This window comes from Dipodomys spectabilis, unplaced genomic scaffold, assembly GCF_019054845.1.
Source record: "Dipodomys spectabilis isolate Male_0828 unplaced genomic scaffold, ASM1905484v1 ptg000699l, whole genome shotgun sequence".
NCBI classification, from domain to species: domain Eukaryota; kingdom Metazoa; phylum Chordata; class Mammalia; order Rodentia; family Heteromyidae; genus Dipodomys; species Dipodomys spectabilis.
In genome coordinates this window covers 619,182-637,230 of record NW_024871376.1, presented here as the reverse complement: position 1 = coordinate 637,230, position 18,049 = coordinate 619,182, and the positions used below count along the sequence as shown (strand labels likewise).

The window sequence follows — 18,049 nt, the reverse complement described above, 5'->3', positions numbered from 1 at the left end:
GCACGGGGAGGCCCAGGGACAGGGCCCCGGCCCTGAGTTCAAGCCCCAGGACTGGCAAAAACACCACCACCACCAAATAAATGCTGCCCACTGACAGCCTTTCTTTTTCTTTTTTTCCTCTTTCCTTCCTTCCCGTCTTCTTTCTCTCTTCTCTTTGAGATGGAGTCTTGTGATGCTGCCCAGGCTGACCTTGCCCTGGTGGGCTCTGGTGCAGTCCCGCCGGGGAGCCGGGGCTCCAGGCACACACCGACTGCCGTACGAAGTCAATTCAAGCTCTGTGATGATCTTTCAACGGATGTTCTTCTGACGCCTACCTCGAGGCTCTGGTTTGGGCGCCTCCGCGGGCCTGAACCCCTCATGGGGGGTCCTCCCCGCCCCAGCTCGCGCCCGGCTCGCCCCTCTCCCGGCCTCCGTGGGAGTCACGAGCACAGGGTCCTAGAGCCAGGCCGGCGTCCGTGGGAGGCAAACCCGGCCGACTTCGGTGGGCTGCAGGCGGCGCGGGGCGGGAGGCGGGCGGCGACCCCCGATGGCGTCCCCGCGCCCCCCGATGGCGTCCCCGCGCCCCCCGATGGCGTCCCCGCGCCCCCCCATGGCGTCCCCGCGCCCCCCGATGGCGTCCCCGCGCCCCCCGAGGGCGTCCCCGAGCCCCCCGAGGGCGCCCCCGCGCCCCCCGATGGCGTCCCCGCGCCCCCTGATGGCGTCCCCGAGCCCCCCGAGGGCGCCCCCGAGCCCCCCGAGGGCGTCCCCGCGCCCCCCCATGGCGTCCCCGCGCCCCCCGAGGGCGCTCCCGAGCCCCCCGATGGCGTCCCCGCGCCCCCCCATGGCGTCCCCGCGCCCCCCGGACGGCGCCCCCGCGCCCCCCGATGGCGTCCCCGCGCCCCCCGGACGGCGCCCCCGCGCCCCCCGATGGCGTCCCCGCGCCCCCCGGACGGCGCCCCCGCGCTCCCCGGTGCCCCCCGCCCGCCCGCGCCCCGCGCCCCGCGGTGCCCCCCGCCCGCCCGCGCCCCGCGCCCCGCGGTGCCCCCCGCCCGCCCGAGCCCCGCGCCCCCCGGTGCCCCCCGCCCGCCCGAGCCCCGCCCGCCCGCGCCCCGCCCGCCCGCGCCCGCGCCCCGCGGTGCGCCCCGCCCGCCCGCGCCCCGCGGGCCTGGAGATGGCGGGGCGGCGCCTCCCGCACCGGGGCGGATGACGGGCGCCCGGCCAGGCTCGGGGTCCCCCGCGTCCGCCCGCTGTGCGGCTCCGCCCGGGCGCCCCGGAGCCCGGCTTCCGACGTGGGCCGGTCCGTGTCCTCGGTGCGGTGTCCCGCAGCCCCGGGCGGGGACGAGTCCGGGCGGGCAGGTGCGGCCCGAGACGCGGCCGCCAGGGGACCCCCGACGGCTCGGGACCCCCCCCCCACCCCGACAGCACGAGACCCCACCCCACCCCACCCCGACGGCACGGGACCCCCCCCACCCCACCCCGACGGCACGGGACCCCCCCCACCCCGACGGCACGGGACCCCCCCACCCCGACGGCACGGGACCCCCCCCACCCCACCCCGACGGCACGGGACCCCCCCCCCATGGCACGGAACCCCCTCCGATGGCACGGGACCCCACCCCGACAGCACTGGACCCCCCCCCACGGCATGGGAGGACGGGGTGGGGATGGTCGGCGTCCAGCGTCCCGGCCTCCTGTCCCCCGCTCGGCCTGGCGAGTGGCCGGGCCCCGACTCAGCACGGGCAGAGGCTGCATTAATCAGAGCCGGAAGGGAAGTTATCACAGGACAGCCAGGGCCCCACTGACCCGGCACCGTCCAGGGTCACCCGAGAGACAGGCGAAGGCAGGGTCAGGCCAGAGAGGACCAGAGATGACAGCCTCCCTCCATCATCCACACAGCACAGTGACAGCTCCCCTCCATCATCCACACAGCACAGTGACAGTCCCGCCTCCATCATCCACACAGTGACAGTGACAGCCCCCCTCCATCATCCACACAGTGAGAGTGACAGCCCCCTCCATCATCCACACAGTGACAGTGACAGCCCCCCTCCATCATCCACACAGTGACAGTGACAGCCCCCCTCCATCATCCACACAGTGAGAGTGACAGCCCCCTCCATCATCCACACAGTGACAGCCCCGCCTCCATCATCCACACAGCACAGCGACAGCCCCGCCTCCATCATCCACACAGCATAGTGACAGCCCCCCTCCATCATCCACACAGTGACAGTGACAGCCCCCCTCCATCATCCACACAGCATAGTGACAGCCCCCCTCCATCATCCACACAGCGACAGCCCCCCTCCATCATCCACACAGTGACAGTGACAGCCCCCCCTCCATCATCCACACAGTGACAGCTCCCCTCCATCATCCACACAGCAACAGTGACAGCCCTGCCTCCATCATCCACACAGTGACAGCCCCCCTCCATCATCCACACAGTGACAGTGACAGCCCCCCTCCATCATCCACACAGCAACAGTGACAGCTCCCCTCCATCATCCACACAGTGACAGTGACAGCCCCCTCCATCATCCACACAGCGACAGTGACAGCTCCCCTCCATCATCCACACAGTGACAGTGACAGCCCCCTCCATCATCCACACAGTGACAGCCCCCCTCCATCATCCACACAGCGACAGTGACAGCTCCCCTCCATCATCCACACAGCAACAGTGACAGCCCCGCCTCCATCATCCACACAGTGACAGTGACAGCCCCCCTCCATCATCCACACAGCACAGTGACAGCCCCCCTCCATCATCCACACAGCACAGTGACAGCCCCGCCTCCATCATCCACACAGCACAGTGACAGCCCCGCCTCCATCATCCACACAGCACAGTGACAGCCCCGCCTCCATCATCCACACAGCACAGTGACAGCCCCGCCTCCATCATCCACACAGTGACAGTGACAGCCCCCCTCCATCATCCACACAGCACAGTGACAGCCCCCCTTCCATCATCCACACAGCGACAGTGACAGCCCCACCTCCATCATCCACACAGTGACAGTGACAGCCCCGCCTCCATCATCCACACAGCACAGTGACAGCCCCCCTCCATCATCCACACAGCGACAGTGACAGCCCCGCCTCCATCATCCACACAGCAACAGTGACAGCCCCCCTCCATCATCCACACAGCAACAGTGACAGCCCTGCCTCCATCATCCACACAGTGACAGCCCCCCTCCATCATCCACACAGCACAGTGACAGCCCCGCCTCCATCATCCACACAGCACAGTGACAGCCCCGCCTCCATCATCCACACAGTGACAGTGACAGCCCCCCTCCATCATCCACACAGCACAATGACAGCCCCCCTTCCATCATCCACACAGCGACAGTGACAGCCCCACCTCCATCATCCACACAGTGACAGTGACAGCCCCGCCTCCATCATCCACACAGCACAGTGACAGCCCCCTCCATCATCCACACAGTGACAGTGACAGCCCTGCCTCCATCATCCACACAGCAACAGCCCCTCTCCATCATCCACACAGCTGGGTGGAAGCTGCCACTTTCAAGTGGCACCAGCTACAAACACCAACAGGACCCCAGATTGTGGCAGCGCCATTGCTCCCTGGGCCCCGAGCTTAGCCAGGTGTCCCGTGAGCCCTGGAGAGCCCAGGTTGCCCTGGAACCAGGCGTGGGATGCCAACTTCGCCCGTCCCCGGGCTCCGGACGGCTGCTCTGCCTGCCTCTCCACTCTGCCCCACTGAGGACAGGCGTCGTTTCCGTGTGTCCCCTGGGCTTCCCGTAGGAGGCAGAGCTCTGGCTCCTTTGGTACAGACGTCCCCTCCCTGATCCAGCTGGAAGGCAGGCACCAACGCCCACCCAGGGAAGGGGCGGGCGGGGAGGGCTGGCTCCCTTTCCCTCCCTGCTCCCCCAGCTGGAAAGTTCCACCTGCTTTCCCCCCCGCACTGGCTCCGCGTGCCTCTCCCCTGCGTCCAGCCCTGGGGCTCAGGCCCTGAAACACAAAAGATGCTTCTCATCTTTCTACTGTGACATCCCTCCCCCAGGGCAGGGTGCCACCTGGTCGGCTGATGGAGGAGAGAGGGGCCAGAGAGCACAAGGAGCAACAGCAGAACAGCCGCGGCGGCTTGGAAACCCTAAGTCGTCTTTAGCTCATGTGCCATCAAATCAGTCCAACTTCAAATATAAATGGAAAAGCCAGAACAAAGAGCACGGAGAGTCCAGTCCACAGGACAGAAAAGCAGTACAGACAGCCACGCTCCGGCTTCTCCTCCCGGCCTCCGGCAGCTGAGGAGGGGAGACGCCACTGCCCACGTTCGGGAGACGTGCAGCCGCGTCAGGGAAGCAAAGAGGCTTTCTTTTGCTTTGAATTGAAAAGAGCCGTCACTTGGGACCCTGTGCTGGTCAATTTAACTCTGCGGCTCATCCAGAAAAGGGCTCCGGCGGGCAAAGGAGAAGCTTGAACTCGCAGCAGGGCTGTTTGGCTGGCGTTGCTTAGTTTGCTGCTTAGCGTGTTTAAGGATGGATCGCTAGGAATTGATGGGAAATGCACACACAAGGGAGCAAAAAAATGAAGAGTGTCCCAGGGTGGCGCCCGGTGAACTAGTGCCGGTCATCTGTGGGGACGCACGCTCCAAACCCCCGTCCACGCGGCCACTGCAAACAGCACCAAACCCCTCTTCCCTGAGGTGTTTCCCACGCACCAGAGCCCACCCGCCCTGTCTCTGCCTCTGCTTCCACAAGTTGGGGCCATTGTCCACCAAATGAAAGGCGCCTGGAAGAATCCGGACAGCCAGGGAGCAAGCAGGTGGCCTAGACGGCCCCGTCCCCTGGATGCAGGACGAGGTGGCACTGTGTAAAGTTCGTCAGATTTTATGTTTGGATTTTTCCATTGGGCAGCACCAGAAGATGGACACCCTGGGACAGAGAGCATGCAGGCCGCTCCGGCCGCAGCCTGTGGCTTCCTGACAGCAGCACAGGCGGCTCGGTCGCCGGCCGGATGCATCCCGGTGCGTCTGTGTGGGCTGCGGCTGTGGGTGGCATTCCTTACGTTCTCTGTGACCCCACCCCTAGTGAACTCCAGCCAGAGCCTGAGTGCACGCATTTCCAAGCCGGTGAGGCCTGGCCCGCGCACCAGCCTGCCGGAGAAGCGGAGATGGTGGACGCCAGGGTCCTCTCCAGTCCTTCATGGGAGATGGGACTGGGAGGTGGCAGAATGGCCTCTTCTCTGCGGAGCCACCTGTGGCTGGTGGAGGGCGATCACCCCCAGTCCCTGCTCAGGAGGAGCTGAGAGGCATGGCTCCGGCTCCGGAGGGGCCGGCTGCTGCCTCTTGCTGCCCTCACCCCAGGCAGGGACCTGCGCAGGCCAGGCCCACAGTGTCCTGAATCTACACACCGTGCCACCGGCTGAGAGGGGACCCGGCACTGTGCAGGAGAGTGGGACTCGCTGGCTGTGCCCCTGCTGCCCATTCTAGAAGCATCCTGGGCAGTTTTCTGTTGAGAACAGACAGACCACGGGCTGGCAAGTTGTCAAGAAGTCGTTGCTCATTTTGGCTTAAGGTTCAGCCCAGGGCTGGGCGCCAGGCTGGTTTGGGCCTTGTGGCTGACCTCACAGGGCAGCCGATGGCACAAGACCCGCTCCGCACACTGCCAGCCACCCCACGAGGGTCTCTGGGCACCCCATGTTCCCTGGGCAGCCAGAGATGGCACCTCCGCAGGTAGAGCCAGGGCTCTCCAGCACTTCTGCTCACTAACACGAAACCTCCTGCCTCTTCATGGCCTTTTTTTCTGGACAGCACAGGGATTTGAACTTGGGGCCTTGTGCTTGCTAGCTTACTCAAGCCATACCCCCAGCCCTCTTTTTGCATTGGTTGCTTTTTTTTTTTTAATTTAATTTAATTTTATTTGTGAACATACTGTACAGAGGAGTTACAGTTACATGGGCAGGATAATGCATACATTTCTTACCAAGCATTGCAGCCTCCTCCTTTGTTTACCCTTCACATCCCTTCCCAGCCTCCCCCCTCCCCCCTAATCCCTGCATTGGTTGCTTTTAAGGTCAGGGCTTGCTTTATACCCAGGCCAACCTGGGTATTGTGCTCCGCGTGTAGCTGGGAAGGTGGACCCACAGGCTTACTGGATAGTGCACTTCTATGTGTAGATACTGTACTCCGTGTGTAGATACTGTACTCCGTGTGTAGATACTGTACTCTGTATGTAGATACTGTGCTCTGTGTTTAGATACTATATTCTGTGTATAAATACTATACTCTGTGTGCAGATATTGTGCTCCGGTTATAGACTGTACTCTGTGTGTTGACAGTATAGTCCACGTGTAGATATAGTACTTCCTGTTTAGATGGGCACACGACTCTGCTAGCCCTCTGTTAACGACTCTGTTAGCCCTCGCTTGCCCATTGTCCTGAGATGGTGGTGCTCTGAACAGGGTTTTTTCTTTGAGTCAGTTCCCAGGCCCCCTTTTATTCCTGGGGTCACCCTGTACCTCTTTTTTTTTTTTTTTGTCGGTCGTGGGGCTTGAACTCTGGGCCTGGGCGCTGTCCCTCAGCTCTTCAGCTCAAGGCGAGCGCTCTACCACTTGAGCTACAGTGCCACTTCCGGTTCTCTGGTGGTTTATTGGAGATAAGAGTCTCACAGTCTCTCCTGCCCGGGCTGGCTTTGAACCGCGATCCTCAGATCTCAGCCTCTCGAGTAGCTAGGATGACAGGCGTGAGCCACCAGCGCCCGGCTCCTGTACCTCCTCTTACGCAGGCCCCACCCCCAAACCCTGCAGTGTGCCTTCTCCGCTGAGTGAGTGTGGATGGGCCTAACGAGGATCTGAATTCACTCATTACCGGAAAGCCATCAGTGTTGACGTGTAGGAACATCCATCTTAATTATGGCAAAGGGCCTCCTTATTAATTATTCAGATCTCATAGAAAATAACACCGTGAAAATAAGAGAGAAACATTGGCGCTCTTCTGCCTTGAGCATCTGATGCAGACCCTCATGCGCGCGCACACACACACGCCAGGACCCACAGCCCTCACACACAGGACACACATGAGTGCACACACACGCCAGGACCCACAGCCACTCAGACACAGGACACACATGAGTGCACACACACACCAGGACACACAGTCACTCACACACAGGACACACATGAGTGCACACACACACCAGGACACGTGTGCATGTGCACACACATGCCAGGACCCACAGCCACTCAGACACAGGACACACACGAGTGCACACACACGTCAGGACACGTGTGCACGCGCACACACACGCCAGGACCCACAGCCACTCACACACAGGACACACACGAGTGCACACACACGTCAGGACACGTGTGCACGCGCACACACACGCCAGGACCCACAGCCACTCACACACAGGACACACATGAGTGCACACACACGTCAGGACACGTGTGCATGTGCACACACACGCCAGGACCCACAGCCACTCACACACAGGACACACATGAGTGCACACACACACCAGGACACGTGTGCATGCGCACACATGCCAGGACCCACAGCCACTCACACACAGGACACACATGAGTGCACACACACACCAGGACACGTGTGCATGTGCACACACATGCCAGGACCCACAGCCACTCAGACACAGGACACACACGAGTGCACACACACGTCAGGACACGTGTGCATGCGCACACACACGCCAGGACCCACAGCCACTCACACACAGGACACACACGAGTGCACACACACGTCAGGACATGTGTGCATGCGCACACACACGCCAGGACCCACAGCCACTCAGACACAGGACACACACGAGTGCACACACACGCCAGGACACGTGTGCACACGCACACACACGCCAGGACCCACAGCCACTCAGACACAGGGCACACACGAGTGCACACACACGCCAGGACCCACAGCCACTCAGACACAGGGCACACACGAGTGCACACACACGCCAGGACCCACAGCCACTCACACACAGGACACACACGAGTGCACACACACGTCAGGACATGTGTGCATGCGCACACACACGCCAGGACCCACAGCCACTCAGACACAGGGCACACACGAGTGCACACACACACCAGGACACGTGTGCATGTGCACACACACGCCAGGACCCACAGCCACTCAGACACAGGGCACACACGAGTGCACACACACGCCAGGACCCACAGCCACTCACACACAGGACACACACGAGTGCACACACACGTCAGGACATGTGTGCATGCGCACACACACGCCAGGACCCACAGCCACTCAGACACAGGACACACACGAGTGCACACACACGCCAGGACACGTGTGCACACGCACACACACGCCAGGACCCACAGCCACTCAGACACAGGGCACACACGAGTGCACACACACGCCAGGACCCACAGCCACTCAGACACAGGGCACACACGAGTGCACACACACGCCAGGACCCACAGCCACTCACACACAGGACACACACGAGTGCACACACACGTCAGGACATGTGTGCATGCGCACACACACGCCAGGACCCACAGCCACTCAGACACAGGACACACACGAGTGCACACACACGCCAGGACCCACAGCCACTCAGACACAGGGCACACACGAGTGCACACACACGCCAGGACCCACAGCCACTCACACACAGGACACACACGAGTGCACACACACGTCAGGACACATGTGCACACGCACACACGCCAGGACCCACAGCCACTCAGACACAGGACACACACGAGTGCACACACACACCAGGACACGTGTGCATGCGCACACACACGCCAGGACCCACAGCCACTCAGACACAGGGCACACACGAGTGCACACACACACCAGGACACGTGTGCATGCGCACACACACGCCAGGACCCACAGCCACTCAGACACAGGACACACATGAGTGCACACACACACCAGGACACGTGTGCATGCGCACACACACGCCAGGACCCACAGCCACTCACACACAGGACACACATGAGTACACACACACACCAGGACACACAGCCACTCAGACACAGGGCACACACGAGTGCACACACACGTCAGGACACGTGTGCATGCGCACACACACCAGGACACACAGCCACTCAGACACAGGGCACACACGAGTGCACACACACGTCAGGACACGTGTGCATGCGCACACACATGCCAGGGCCCACAGCCACTCAGAGCCTCTCCTCGCCTTGGGTCTGTTCTTTCAGGCTTAAGAATAGGACTGTGTGGGGCTGGGAAGGTGGCTCAGTGGTAGAGTGCTTGTCTTGCATGCCTGAGGCCCTGGGTTCGATTCCTCAGCACCCCATAAGCAAAAAGCCAGAAGTGGCGCTGTGGCTCAAGTGGTAGAGCGCTAGCCTTGAGCTGAAGAGCTGAGGGACAGCGCCCAGGCCCAGAGTTCAGGCCCACGACCGGACCAAAAAAAAAGAAAGAAAAAAAAATAGGACCGTGTGGAATGGCCAAAGGAAAAATGTGGACTGTGTTTGGGGAAAAGCAAACGGAAGTCTTAGGACTTGGCACCGCGAATTTGAAATCAAATCCAGCTAGGTAGTGGTGTGAAGGAGCCCTTCATGAGCTCTAGTCTGCAGAGCTCAAGGTGGGCGATTGAGACGACTCCCCCCCCCCCACGCGATTGAAGCGGCTGCACTGGGACAAGCCGGCCCGGCGTCCACGGCCTCGGCTGCCCAGCTCCGCCCGGCGCTCTTGGCACCACACAGCACAGCCATCTCGTCTCATCTCAAACATTTCAGATTCTGACAACTGTCCCTGTAAGAAGCTTTCAAAAGTTCAGGGGCTGGGCCCTCCCGCAGCCCAGTTCTGTGGAAGCCCTGCGCCGGCCCGGACGAGGACAGGCCTCCCGATGTGGATAGACACTGTGCGCTGTGTGTAGATACTGTACTCTGTGTGTCAGGGTGTTGCAGGATTTTAAGAGATCTCAATGTCCTATGTGTAACAAAGCAAGCGCTGGAGGCCAGGCTCAGCTGGAAGCCCCTTGCCCAGCCCGTGAGTGGCTGGACAATCCTAGTGCCGCAAAGCAAAACACAACGTCTGTCATTTAACAACCCAAGAGAAGCAGGCAGGCAGAAGCAATGGACAGGGGCCAGGGTTTAGCCGGGGCCTGGCCTGGCCCTGGGTTCCGTCACAGCACAGAAGCCTGCAGGGATGAGTGGATGAACCCCAGAGCGGCTGGGGGGCGGGGGGCGGGGGGGAAGGGCTTCGGTGGCAGGAAGTAGCTCCTCCCGTCCTGTCTCCACCACGCCTTTGATGATAACCTAGGTAACACATTCACCTAGGGAGACAAAAGGTCCACAGTGAGCGGCAACGGTCTCTTCCCACAGCAACAGTCCTGACCTTGGGGAGGTCATTAGCTTGGTGGGGTTTTGCAGGCTTTTGTCAGTGTGCATGGGTGCACAGGACTCATGGGCCAGGCCTGCATGGGTGCATGTGTACCTGATCTCAGGGGAGATCAGCTACAAATTACTTTGTAACAACATTGTTTCCCTTTGCATGCACTTGTCAGTATCTGTAAGTGTTGTTTTGACAGCTACTCAGTGACAACTCTCGGGGGACGGTGGACATGGGGCCGCTTGCTATTTGGGGCTCTTTCTGCCACTGTTAAGATGAGCAAAGCTGCTTCCTTCTAGGAACAGTTCTTTCTTTTAATGGGATGAAATTCATACTTCCTACAATGAGGTCGTTCAAAGCGTTCAGAACGAGGCGTTTCGCATCAGTTCAGCGCTGGGTGAGACTCCTCCACATGATATCACCTCCAAATCCTGCCTTGCCCATCAGTAGCTTCTCCTAGGTACCCGCTTCCCCTGTCTCCCAGAGAACGCCCCCTCCGTGCGGCCGCTACTTCTACCTGTCTCAGACATTTCTTGTCAGTGGAGTCCGAGCGCGGTCTTGTGTGTGATGGTCTCCATGAGGTCCTGGTTTCAAGGTCCACCTGTGCGGTAGCATCTCCTGTCCATACTGAATCCCGGTGTGACACTCCCTTGCACACACATACCACCGTCTGTTGATGCGTTTGTTGAGGGACCAGCCTTCCTCCTGGGGGACCGAGTCCTGGCGCCCAGGGTGGCCCCACGGAGCCTCTGGACCCTGCTCCCGATGGCTGTTTCCAGACGTTGCGTTTCCCTTCCAGACATGGCCTGGACTGCTTTGCACATATCCTGACACACTTCCGCCCAAGAACTTGTGCTGGTTTTGGTTTTTTTCTCTTTAATCACAGGTAGAATGAAAGAGCCATCAGCCCTCAAGTGCCTGATGATGTGGAGTTTCTTGAATTGGAGAGAATGGTGGAGAAGTAACTGGCTTGGTCAGTTTTTATTACATGTGCTAAGAAAGGAGAGAGGGCTCCCACTGCTCCTAAGACCTGGCCCTCGGGGGGCCGGAAAATGGCAACAATAATCACCCGCAGACCTCCGGCAGTGCGGTGCGGCCCGCGTGGGGACGTGGTGACTTCCTGCAGCACAACACAATGTATTTGTCCAGTGTCAGTATTCTTCCTGTTAAGATTGCCAGCTAAAGCCACGTCCATTCCTGCTTTTCCCCTTTTTTTCTTCTATCCTTAGATCTTGTAAAACCACCGACTGTGTGCGGACGCTGGTAAGAAGGTGAGGCCTGGCCCTTGCACAGACACAGCCCGTCAGACAGACAGAGAGATAGATGGCAGAGGAGGCGGAGGGGCGCGTGATGGGCTTTGGGTTTTGGAGGTGGGAAGGAGTCGTGGGAGAGAGTGGATCACTCCCCTGCCGGTCTTGTCTGGGTGGGTGAAGCCATGATCTCTGCCTCCAGGGCAGGGAGGGGCAGCGAGTACTGGGCTCCACACTCCGGGCTCCGCTCTCGGGGCGCAGCCAGCCACAGGGCCCAGAGGCTTTGCCCTCTGCTCCTCCCGGGTGGGCCTAGCATCTCCTGGGGGCTCGGCTTCCTTCCTCCAAGCCCTGATCCAACTGTGTGCAGAGATGGCCGTACTCCCAGGACCCACCAGCCCCGGCCCCTCTGCCCTGGCAGCAAACTCAGTAATGCTGGCACTGGACTCCCGCGCCCCAAACCTCCTGCCCCCCCACCTCGGGCTATTTACTTCCGGTCTGTGTCCAGGGGCCCCTGCAGGCCTGCTGGCCACCCAAATCCTGCCGGTCACCCCAGCCCCGCCAGCCACAAAGGGTGAAGCCACTACCAGGCTCTTGACAAATTGAGCCCCGAGCTGCTAAGATCTCTTCTGTTAGAACTTTCTAACAGTGTCATAAATCTTTTATTAACATTTGGTATTATACTAATTAAAACTGTTCTCTGTATGTATTATTAATTTCCCTAGCACTTCTTGCTGGGGTGACGTTTTTAGCCAGCTAAGCAGAAAGTAGCACAGTAAATAAGAAGAAACTCATTTCCAGACAATTAGCCTTGCAGAAAAATAAGTTGGTTAATGGAAGGCATGATGATTACAAATTTTACCTAAATAAACAGGGTATCTTAATGGTAACTCTTCAAGCTAAGTAAACAGATTGGAGTGGTAATGTCCTAAGCAATACTTAAATGTAACTGTTTAATAAATTGGTGAATTACTCATTTCATCTTAGAACAGAATGGTAATACTGTAGTAATAACCTAGTATATATTCCGTAAATATGAAGCATTATCACTTTTGCTCTGTAGAAATCACCACAGTGATATGTCAGCATTGATCTAAAACTGCAGCATTTTATCTCAAGTTTATTACCCATTTTTGAGAATCGCTGAGATTTTCAGAGCATAATGGCAATAAAAGAAGAATTTAAAAAGCGCTTTAATGTGCATAAGTTAATCAGAGGTATCCTCGGGGGGGAAGGAAATTTGGTAAAACATGAATTATAAGCATCATTTAAACTTACTTTGGACACAAGAGATAATAAATGGCACCATAATTTAGAAATAGCTTTTAACATCAATGACGGTAAGTACCACTTTACTGTTCATAAGAATTGCAGAGCACTGGTGCTGAGGCCAATTTTATTAGCCATTTTTTTCTTTATAAAAGCAATCCCGCAGTTCCACCACTGAGGAGACAGGAACAAGAGTTACGCGCTAATATGCAAAATGCATTTAAGATTTTTGAAATAGAGAATAATAAATTGTGCCAAAAGACAGAGTCTGGAGACAAATGAATGATCGTTTAAAAAGAATAAGGTGCTTTCAGAGTTTACATATTTGGAGAAACTTGATGAAAAAAAAAAATCCCGCAACCGCTCATACATTTCGCCGTGCGCCGCCTGCGCGGCACGCTTTCAAAGCCCGGAGACGAAGCCATAAATCCCGGCGGTTGGGAGAGGCTGCAACAGAAATATATTTCTGTAAATTGTTGCCAGTGACAAATCGCTTTTAAACGATTACAGTGCAGGTTCAACTTCCTCTTCGGGGGAGGAGAGCAGCGTTCGCAGGAAAGCCTCGGACCGGGCGCCCTCTGCCCTGCCCTCCAGTCCTGGCCTGCAGGAGCACCATGGCCGCGGCACGCTGCCGGGCCTGGGGAGCGGCTTGTCTGCAACTGGACCTGGCCAGGTGGCCGGCTCCCCCCCCCCCCCCCCCCGCCCTCGGGGACTCAATGGCTCCAGGTTCAAGGTCTTCAGCTGCCCTGGCACTGGAGACACTCGCAGAACACATCGATTCCAATTCCTCTCCAAGTCTTGGGTGCCGCTGAGTCTCTCCGCGAGCCTCTCTGCTTTTGCACACAGCCTGTTTGTGCAGAAAGCCGGGGACATCAGCGGAGGCAGCGCCTGCTAGAGGCGAGCAGAGAGCAAAGGCAGGAAGGGACGGGGTGGGTGTGCAGGGTGGGGGCGGGGAAGGGACCAGGCCGGGAGGCTGCAGCCAGGAGGCAGCCTGCGGGTCTCCTGCCCGGTCTCCGCACAGTCTTCTCCCCGAACTCCAGAGGCACCCCTCCCTCAGAGCCCAAAGGGTGGAGGCGGCCTGGGAAACACGGGGTTTTGTGTGAGGGCTGGCTGGGCGGAGGGCCCTGGACTCTGACCCGGGGCTCACTTGGGCAGAGACGCTGTGTGTCGCTCGGGCTTGGTGTTCACGTCTGAGAAGCGGGGGCTCCAAAGCTGTTTCATGAGAGAATCGTGAGGGGGCGGGGGCTGTGTGTGCATGTGTGTGCGCGCGCACACATGCGTGTACACCAGTCTTGAGGCCTGGACGCTGTCCCTTGGCTTCTGTGCTCAAGGCTGGCGTTGGACCAATTGAGCCACAGCTCCACTTCTGGCTTTTTGGTGACTAATTGGGGGTAAGAGTCTTATGGACTTTCCTGGCTGGGCTGCATTCCAACTATGATCCTCAGATCTCAGCCTAGGGGTTAGAGACGAGACACCTCCCGGCTACCTCATAACGCTTAGAATAACCTGGCTTCCGCTGCTCCTTCCCGGCTGGCTCCACCCGAGTGCCAGACGTGGTTACTCCCGACCATCACAAGTTTAAAACTGGCCCACGCTCACGCTTAGGATGCCCCACTGGGGGTCAGAGAGAGGCTGGGGCCTGGGTAGCAGGAGGTCTGAAGAGTCGTTCAGCTCCCTCCCAGTCGGGCCCCAGACGCCTCCTCCCACAGCCTCTGTCCCCCCGGGACCCCCCCAGGAGGTGGGGGCATCCCTCCGTCACACACTCGGGGTACAGGTGGCCGCTCTGAGGGGGGCCTCGGGATGGATAGAGGAGCTGCAGCCAGCCTGCGGGCTCAGCAGGCCGGCCGCCCCCACAAAGGAACTGGAAACTCGGGCCTTTGTGCTCTGCCCCGGCGCTCCAGGGTCCCTGTCTGCCCCTCCATCCTGTCAGCCTGCCGTGCCTCCCTGCGTGCCACTAACAAAAGTGCCCCAGCGGAGCCCAGCCTCTGCGTTGCGTGTGTGTGTGTGTGTGTGAGTGTGTGTGTGTGTGTGTGTGAGAGAGAGAGAGAGAGAGAGAGAGAGAGAGAGAGAGAGAGAGAGAGAGAGAGCTGCTCAGCATGCTGGGGGCTCAGAACCAGCTTCTCTGGCCACAGGAAGCCCTGTGCGGGCTCAGTCTGGGCTGGAGTCCCTCCGGCTTCCTGCTGGCCGGGTGGGGGTGGGGAGGGGAAAGGAGTGTCTTTCTGGGGCCTGGGGAGTGAAGAGGGCAAGAGGCACACTGCCCCCAGGGCCCCGACCTCAGGGGGTCACCAAGTTCCAAAGCACCTGCTGGTCCACGGAGCCCCAGCGCAAACAGCGCTCTGCAGGTGGCGGCCAACGCCCGGCCAGACCTGGGCTTTCAGAGCTCACCCGCCGGGCGCCGGAGGTGTCGGCTTCTTCCACTCAGGGAGCCGGGTCAGCATGAATCCCCACGGAACCCGCCTCACGTTTCTAGCGGGCAAGCTGCTGCAGTCCGGGTGGGGCCTGGCCACGGGGCGGTGGGCGTGGGCTGAGGACGCCGGGTGCGACCCCTCGGCCGCCGGCTCAACCTCTGCTTGTAAGCTCGGAACCTGAGGCTGCGCAGTGGTGGAAAGAGAGAACGAAAGGAGAGGAAAGAGCCGAGCTGCGTCGTGTTGTTCCTCATGCTGGGCTCCGGAGCACAGCTAAGGCTCTGGTGAGGCCCGGGAGGCTGGGGCTGGTAGGGCAGAACATTTGTTTCCACCTCAGGAAGGGACGACGGCAGAGCCGACGGGAGCCCAGGGTCCCTCCACCGGCCGGCGCCAGGCCGGTCCCTCGGTGGACGGTGCCAGGCCTGGTGGACACGGCCTGTCCTTCTGATTACGCCTGGCCCCTCCGAGGCTTTCCATTCAATTCTTCTCTGAAATTACTTTAAAATGCGTTTATTTTAAGAGAAATCAGTTATACCCTGACCTGTAGTTTAAAAACCCAACTTTCTCTGGAAGAATCAACGACTATATTTAATGTGGGAAAGCAGGGCGCAGAGGAGCAGCCCCTGGGGCCCCTGGAGAGGCTGGAGCCTGAGGGACTCGGCCACCCCGCCGGCCCAGGAGCAAGGGCACCGCGGCCACCCTGCCAGGCCAGGGCCGAGTTGTGAGTGTGCCCAGGGTGGGCGGAGATGGGGGACGGTGGTCTGGGCCTGAAGACGTGGGCGCACATTTCTCTCGGGTACCCTCTGTCCAGAAGCAGATGCCCACCCTGCCCTGGCTGCGGGGTGCACTGGGCTGCCAGACGCTCCCAGGCCGAGGTACCGATTCAGCCGTTTGCACCTGCCCCGCGGGGTGGTCTGCGGGTCACCCCGGCTGCAGACCGACTATGAACGCCAGGCCCGGCCCCTGGGAGCAGGGTGCACCTGCCTGGCCTTGCTGGCCTCCACCGCCATCCTCCGGGGCATCTCTGAGAAACACGGGGCGGAGGAGGCTGCCGGCCCCGGTGCAGGGGGATGCTGCTGGGCCTCGGGGGCAGAGGTCAGGTGGCAGCTACCCTCCTCCCAGGGTGGCGAGGCACTGGATGCCCTTGGAATGCGCCAGGGCCCGGAGGCTGCCGGCCCTTCCCCCGCCAGGCCAGCTCCATCTGCCCTCCCTGGTCCAGCCCTGGGAGGGAAGGAGAGGGGGAGGGAGGGGAGAGAGAGACAGAGGGAAAGAGGGAGACAGAGGAAGAGAGGGCAGGAGGGAGAGAGGGTGCTGGGAAGGTGGCTCGGTGGTAGAGCGCTTGTCTAGCATGCATGAAGCCCTGGGTTCGATTCCTCAGCACCACAGACACAGAAAAAGCTGGAAGTGGTGCCGGCTCAGGGACAGCGCCCAGGCCCTGAATTCAAGGCCCAGGACTGGCAAAAAAAGAAAAAAGAAAAAAGAAAAGGAAAGAAAGGAAGAGAGAGGGGGAGGGAGAAAGCGAAAGAGAAAGGAGAGAGGGAGGGAAACAGAGAGACGGAGGGAGACAGACAGACACAGGGACGACGGGGCAGCGCACCTGCGAGGTCTAGTCTGACCCCCGGACGTTTGCGGGCGTCGGGCGCCCGCAGGCCAGGCGCGGCTCGGAGCCCGCAGCTCCGCGGCTCCCGCGTCAGGAGGCCGAGGCGGAGACCCCGGGCCCCGGCCCGGAGCGCGCGGCCGCCCCGCTCCCTCCCGAGGGCCGGGCCCGGGTCCCCGCGCCCCGCAGGCCTGGGCGCCGGCGGGTGAACGCAGTACCGGGCTCCAGGTCACCGCGTCCAAGTCACGGTGCGCGCAGCACCCGCTCCAGGTCACCGCGTCCAAGTCACGGTGCGCGCGGCGCCCGGCTCCAATCCACCGTGCGCGCGGCGCCCGGCTCCAACTCACGGTGCGCGCAGCGCCCGGCCCGGCGCACCCCTCGCCCTCCTCGGCTCTCCGGGCCCCGTCCCCGTCCCCGGGCCGCGTGCCCCGGAGCCCGGCTGCGCGGGGAGGACGGGAACCGGGGCCGCGCCGGCAGAAGCACGCCGGGCCTCGGCCGCGCCGCGCGGGAGCTCGGCGCGGTTCCCGGCGGCCTCGCGGCCTCCAGCCCCGCGTGCAGCGAAGGCGGCCGGGCCGGGCCGGGCGGGGATCCTGCGCGGAGACGAGGCGGGCGGAGCGGGGCCGGGGCCGGGCGCGGGGCCGGGCAGAGCCCCGAGAACGAGGCAGCAGCCGCGCGGGGCCGAGCGGCGCGCGGGCCGGAGGCCGGGACGCCCGCACCTCCCCGAGGCCCGCGGGCGGTGCGGGGCGCGGGCGCCGGCGCCATCGGGGCCCGGCGGGGGCGGCGACCCCCGCTCCTTCCGGACCCGGCCGCCCCCGACCGGCGGTGACGTCCCGTGACGTCACGCCCCGCGCGGGCCCCGCACCCCCGGCGCGGGCTGACTGACCTGCACCGCGCGCCGCGCGGACGGACGGACGGACGGACGGACGGAGGTGCCGCCGCCCGCGGAGGGCGCGCGTGGAGGAAACGAAATAAAAGCAGCGTTAGGTGAAATAGCTCGCGTCTCTTTTTTATTAAATAAAACGACTTAAATAAAAGGAGCGGGGGGGGGGGGGCGAACCCCGCCCGGCCCCGCGCCCGGCCCCGCGCCCGGCCCCGCGGGAGGCCGGCGGCCGCCGCCAACCGAGGAGAAAAGGGCAAAACTTTGATTATTTACAGGTTCGGGCAAAAGTACAAAGTATGATACAGGCGCCCGCGGCGGCGCGGGGCCGGGGCGCGCGGGGCC

At 61.1% G+C, this 18,049-nt stretch overlaps 1 protein-coding gene across 1 annotated transcript; it reads left to right on the top strand.

The window, feature by feature from the left end:
• The first annotated feature begins 357 nt into the window (after nt 1-357).
• On the top strand, nt 358-17,653 carry LOC122101876 (basic proline-rich protein-like). Its single transcript, XM_042672355.1, has 3 exons — nt 358-949; nt 16,042-16,325; nt 16,880-17,653. Exons 1-3 carry the CDS (start codon nt 358-360, stop codon nt 17,651-17,653), a joined length of 1,650 nt encoding a protein of 549 aa, XP_042528289.1.
• The last annotated feature ends 396 nt before the right edge of the window (nt 17,654-18,049 follow it).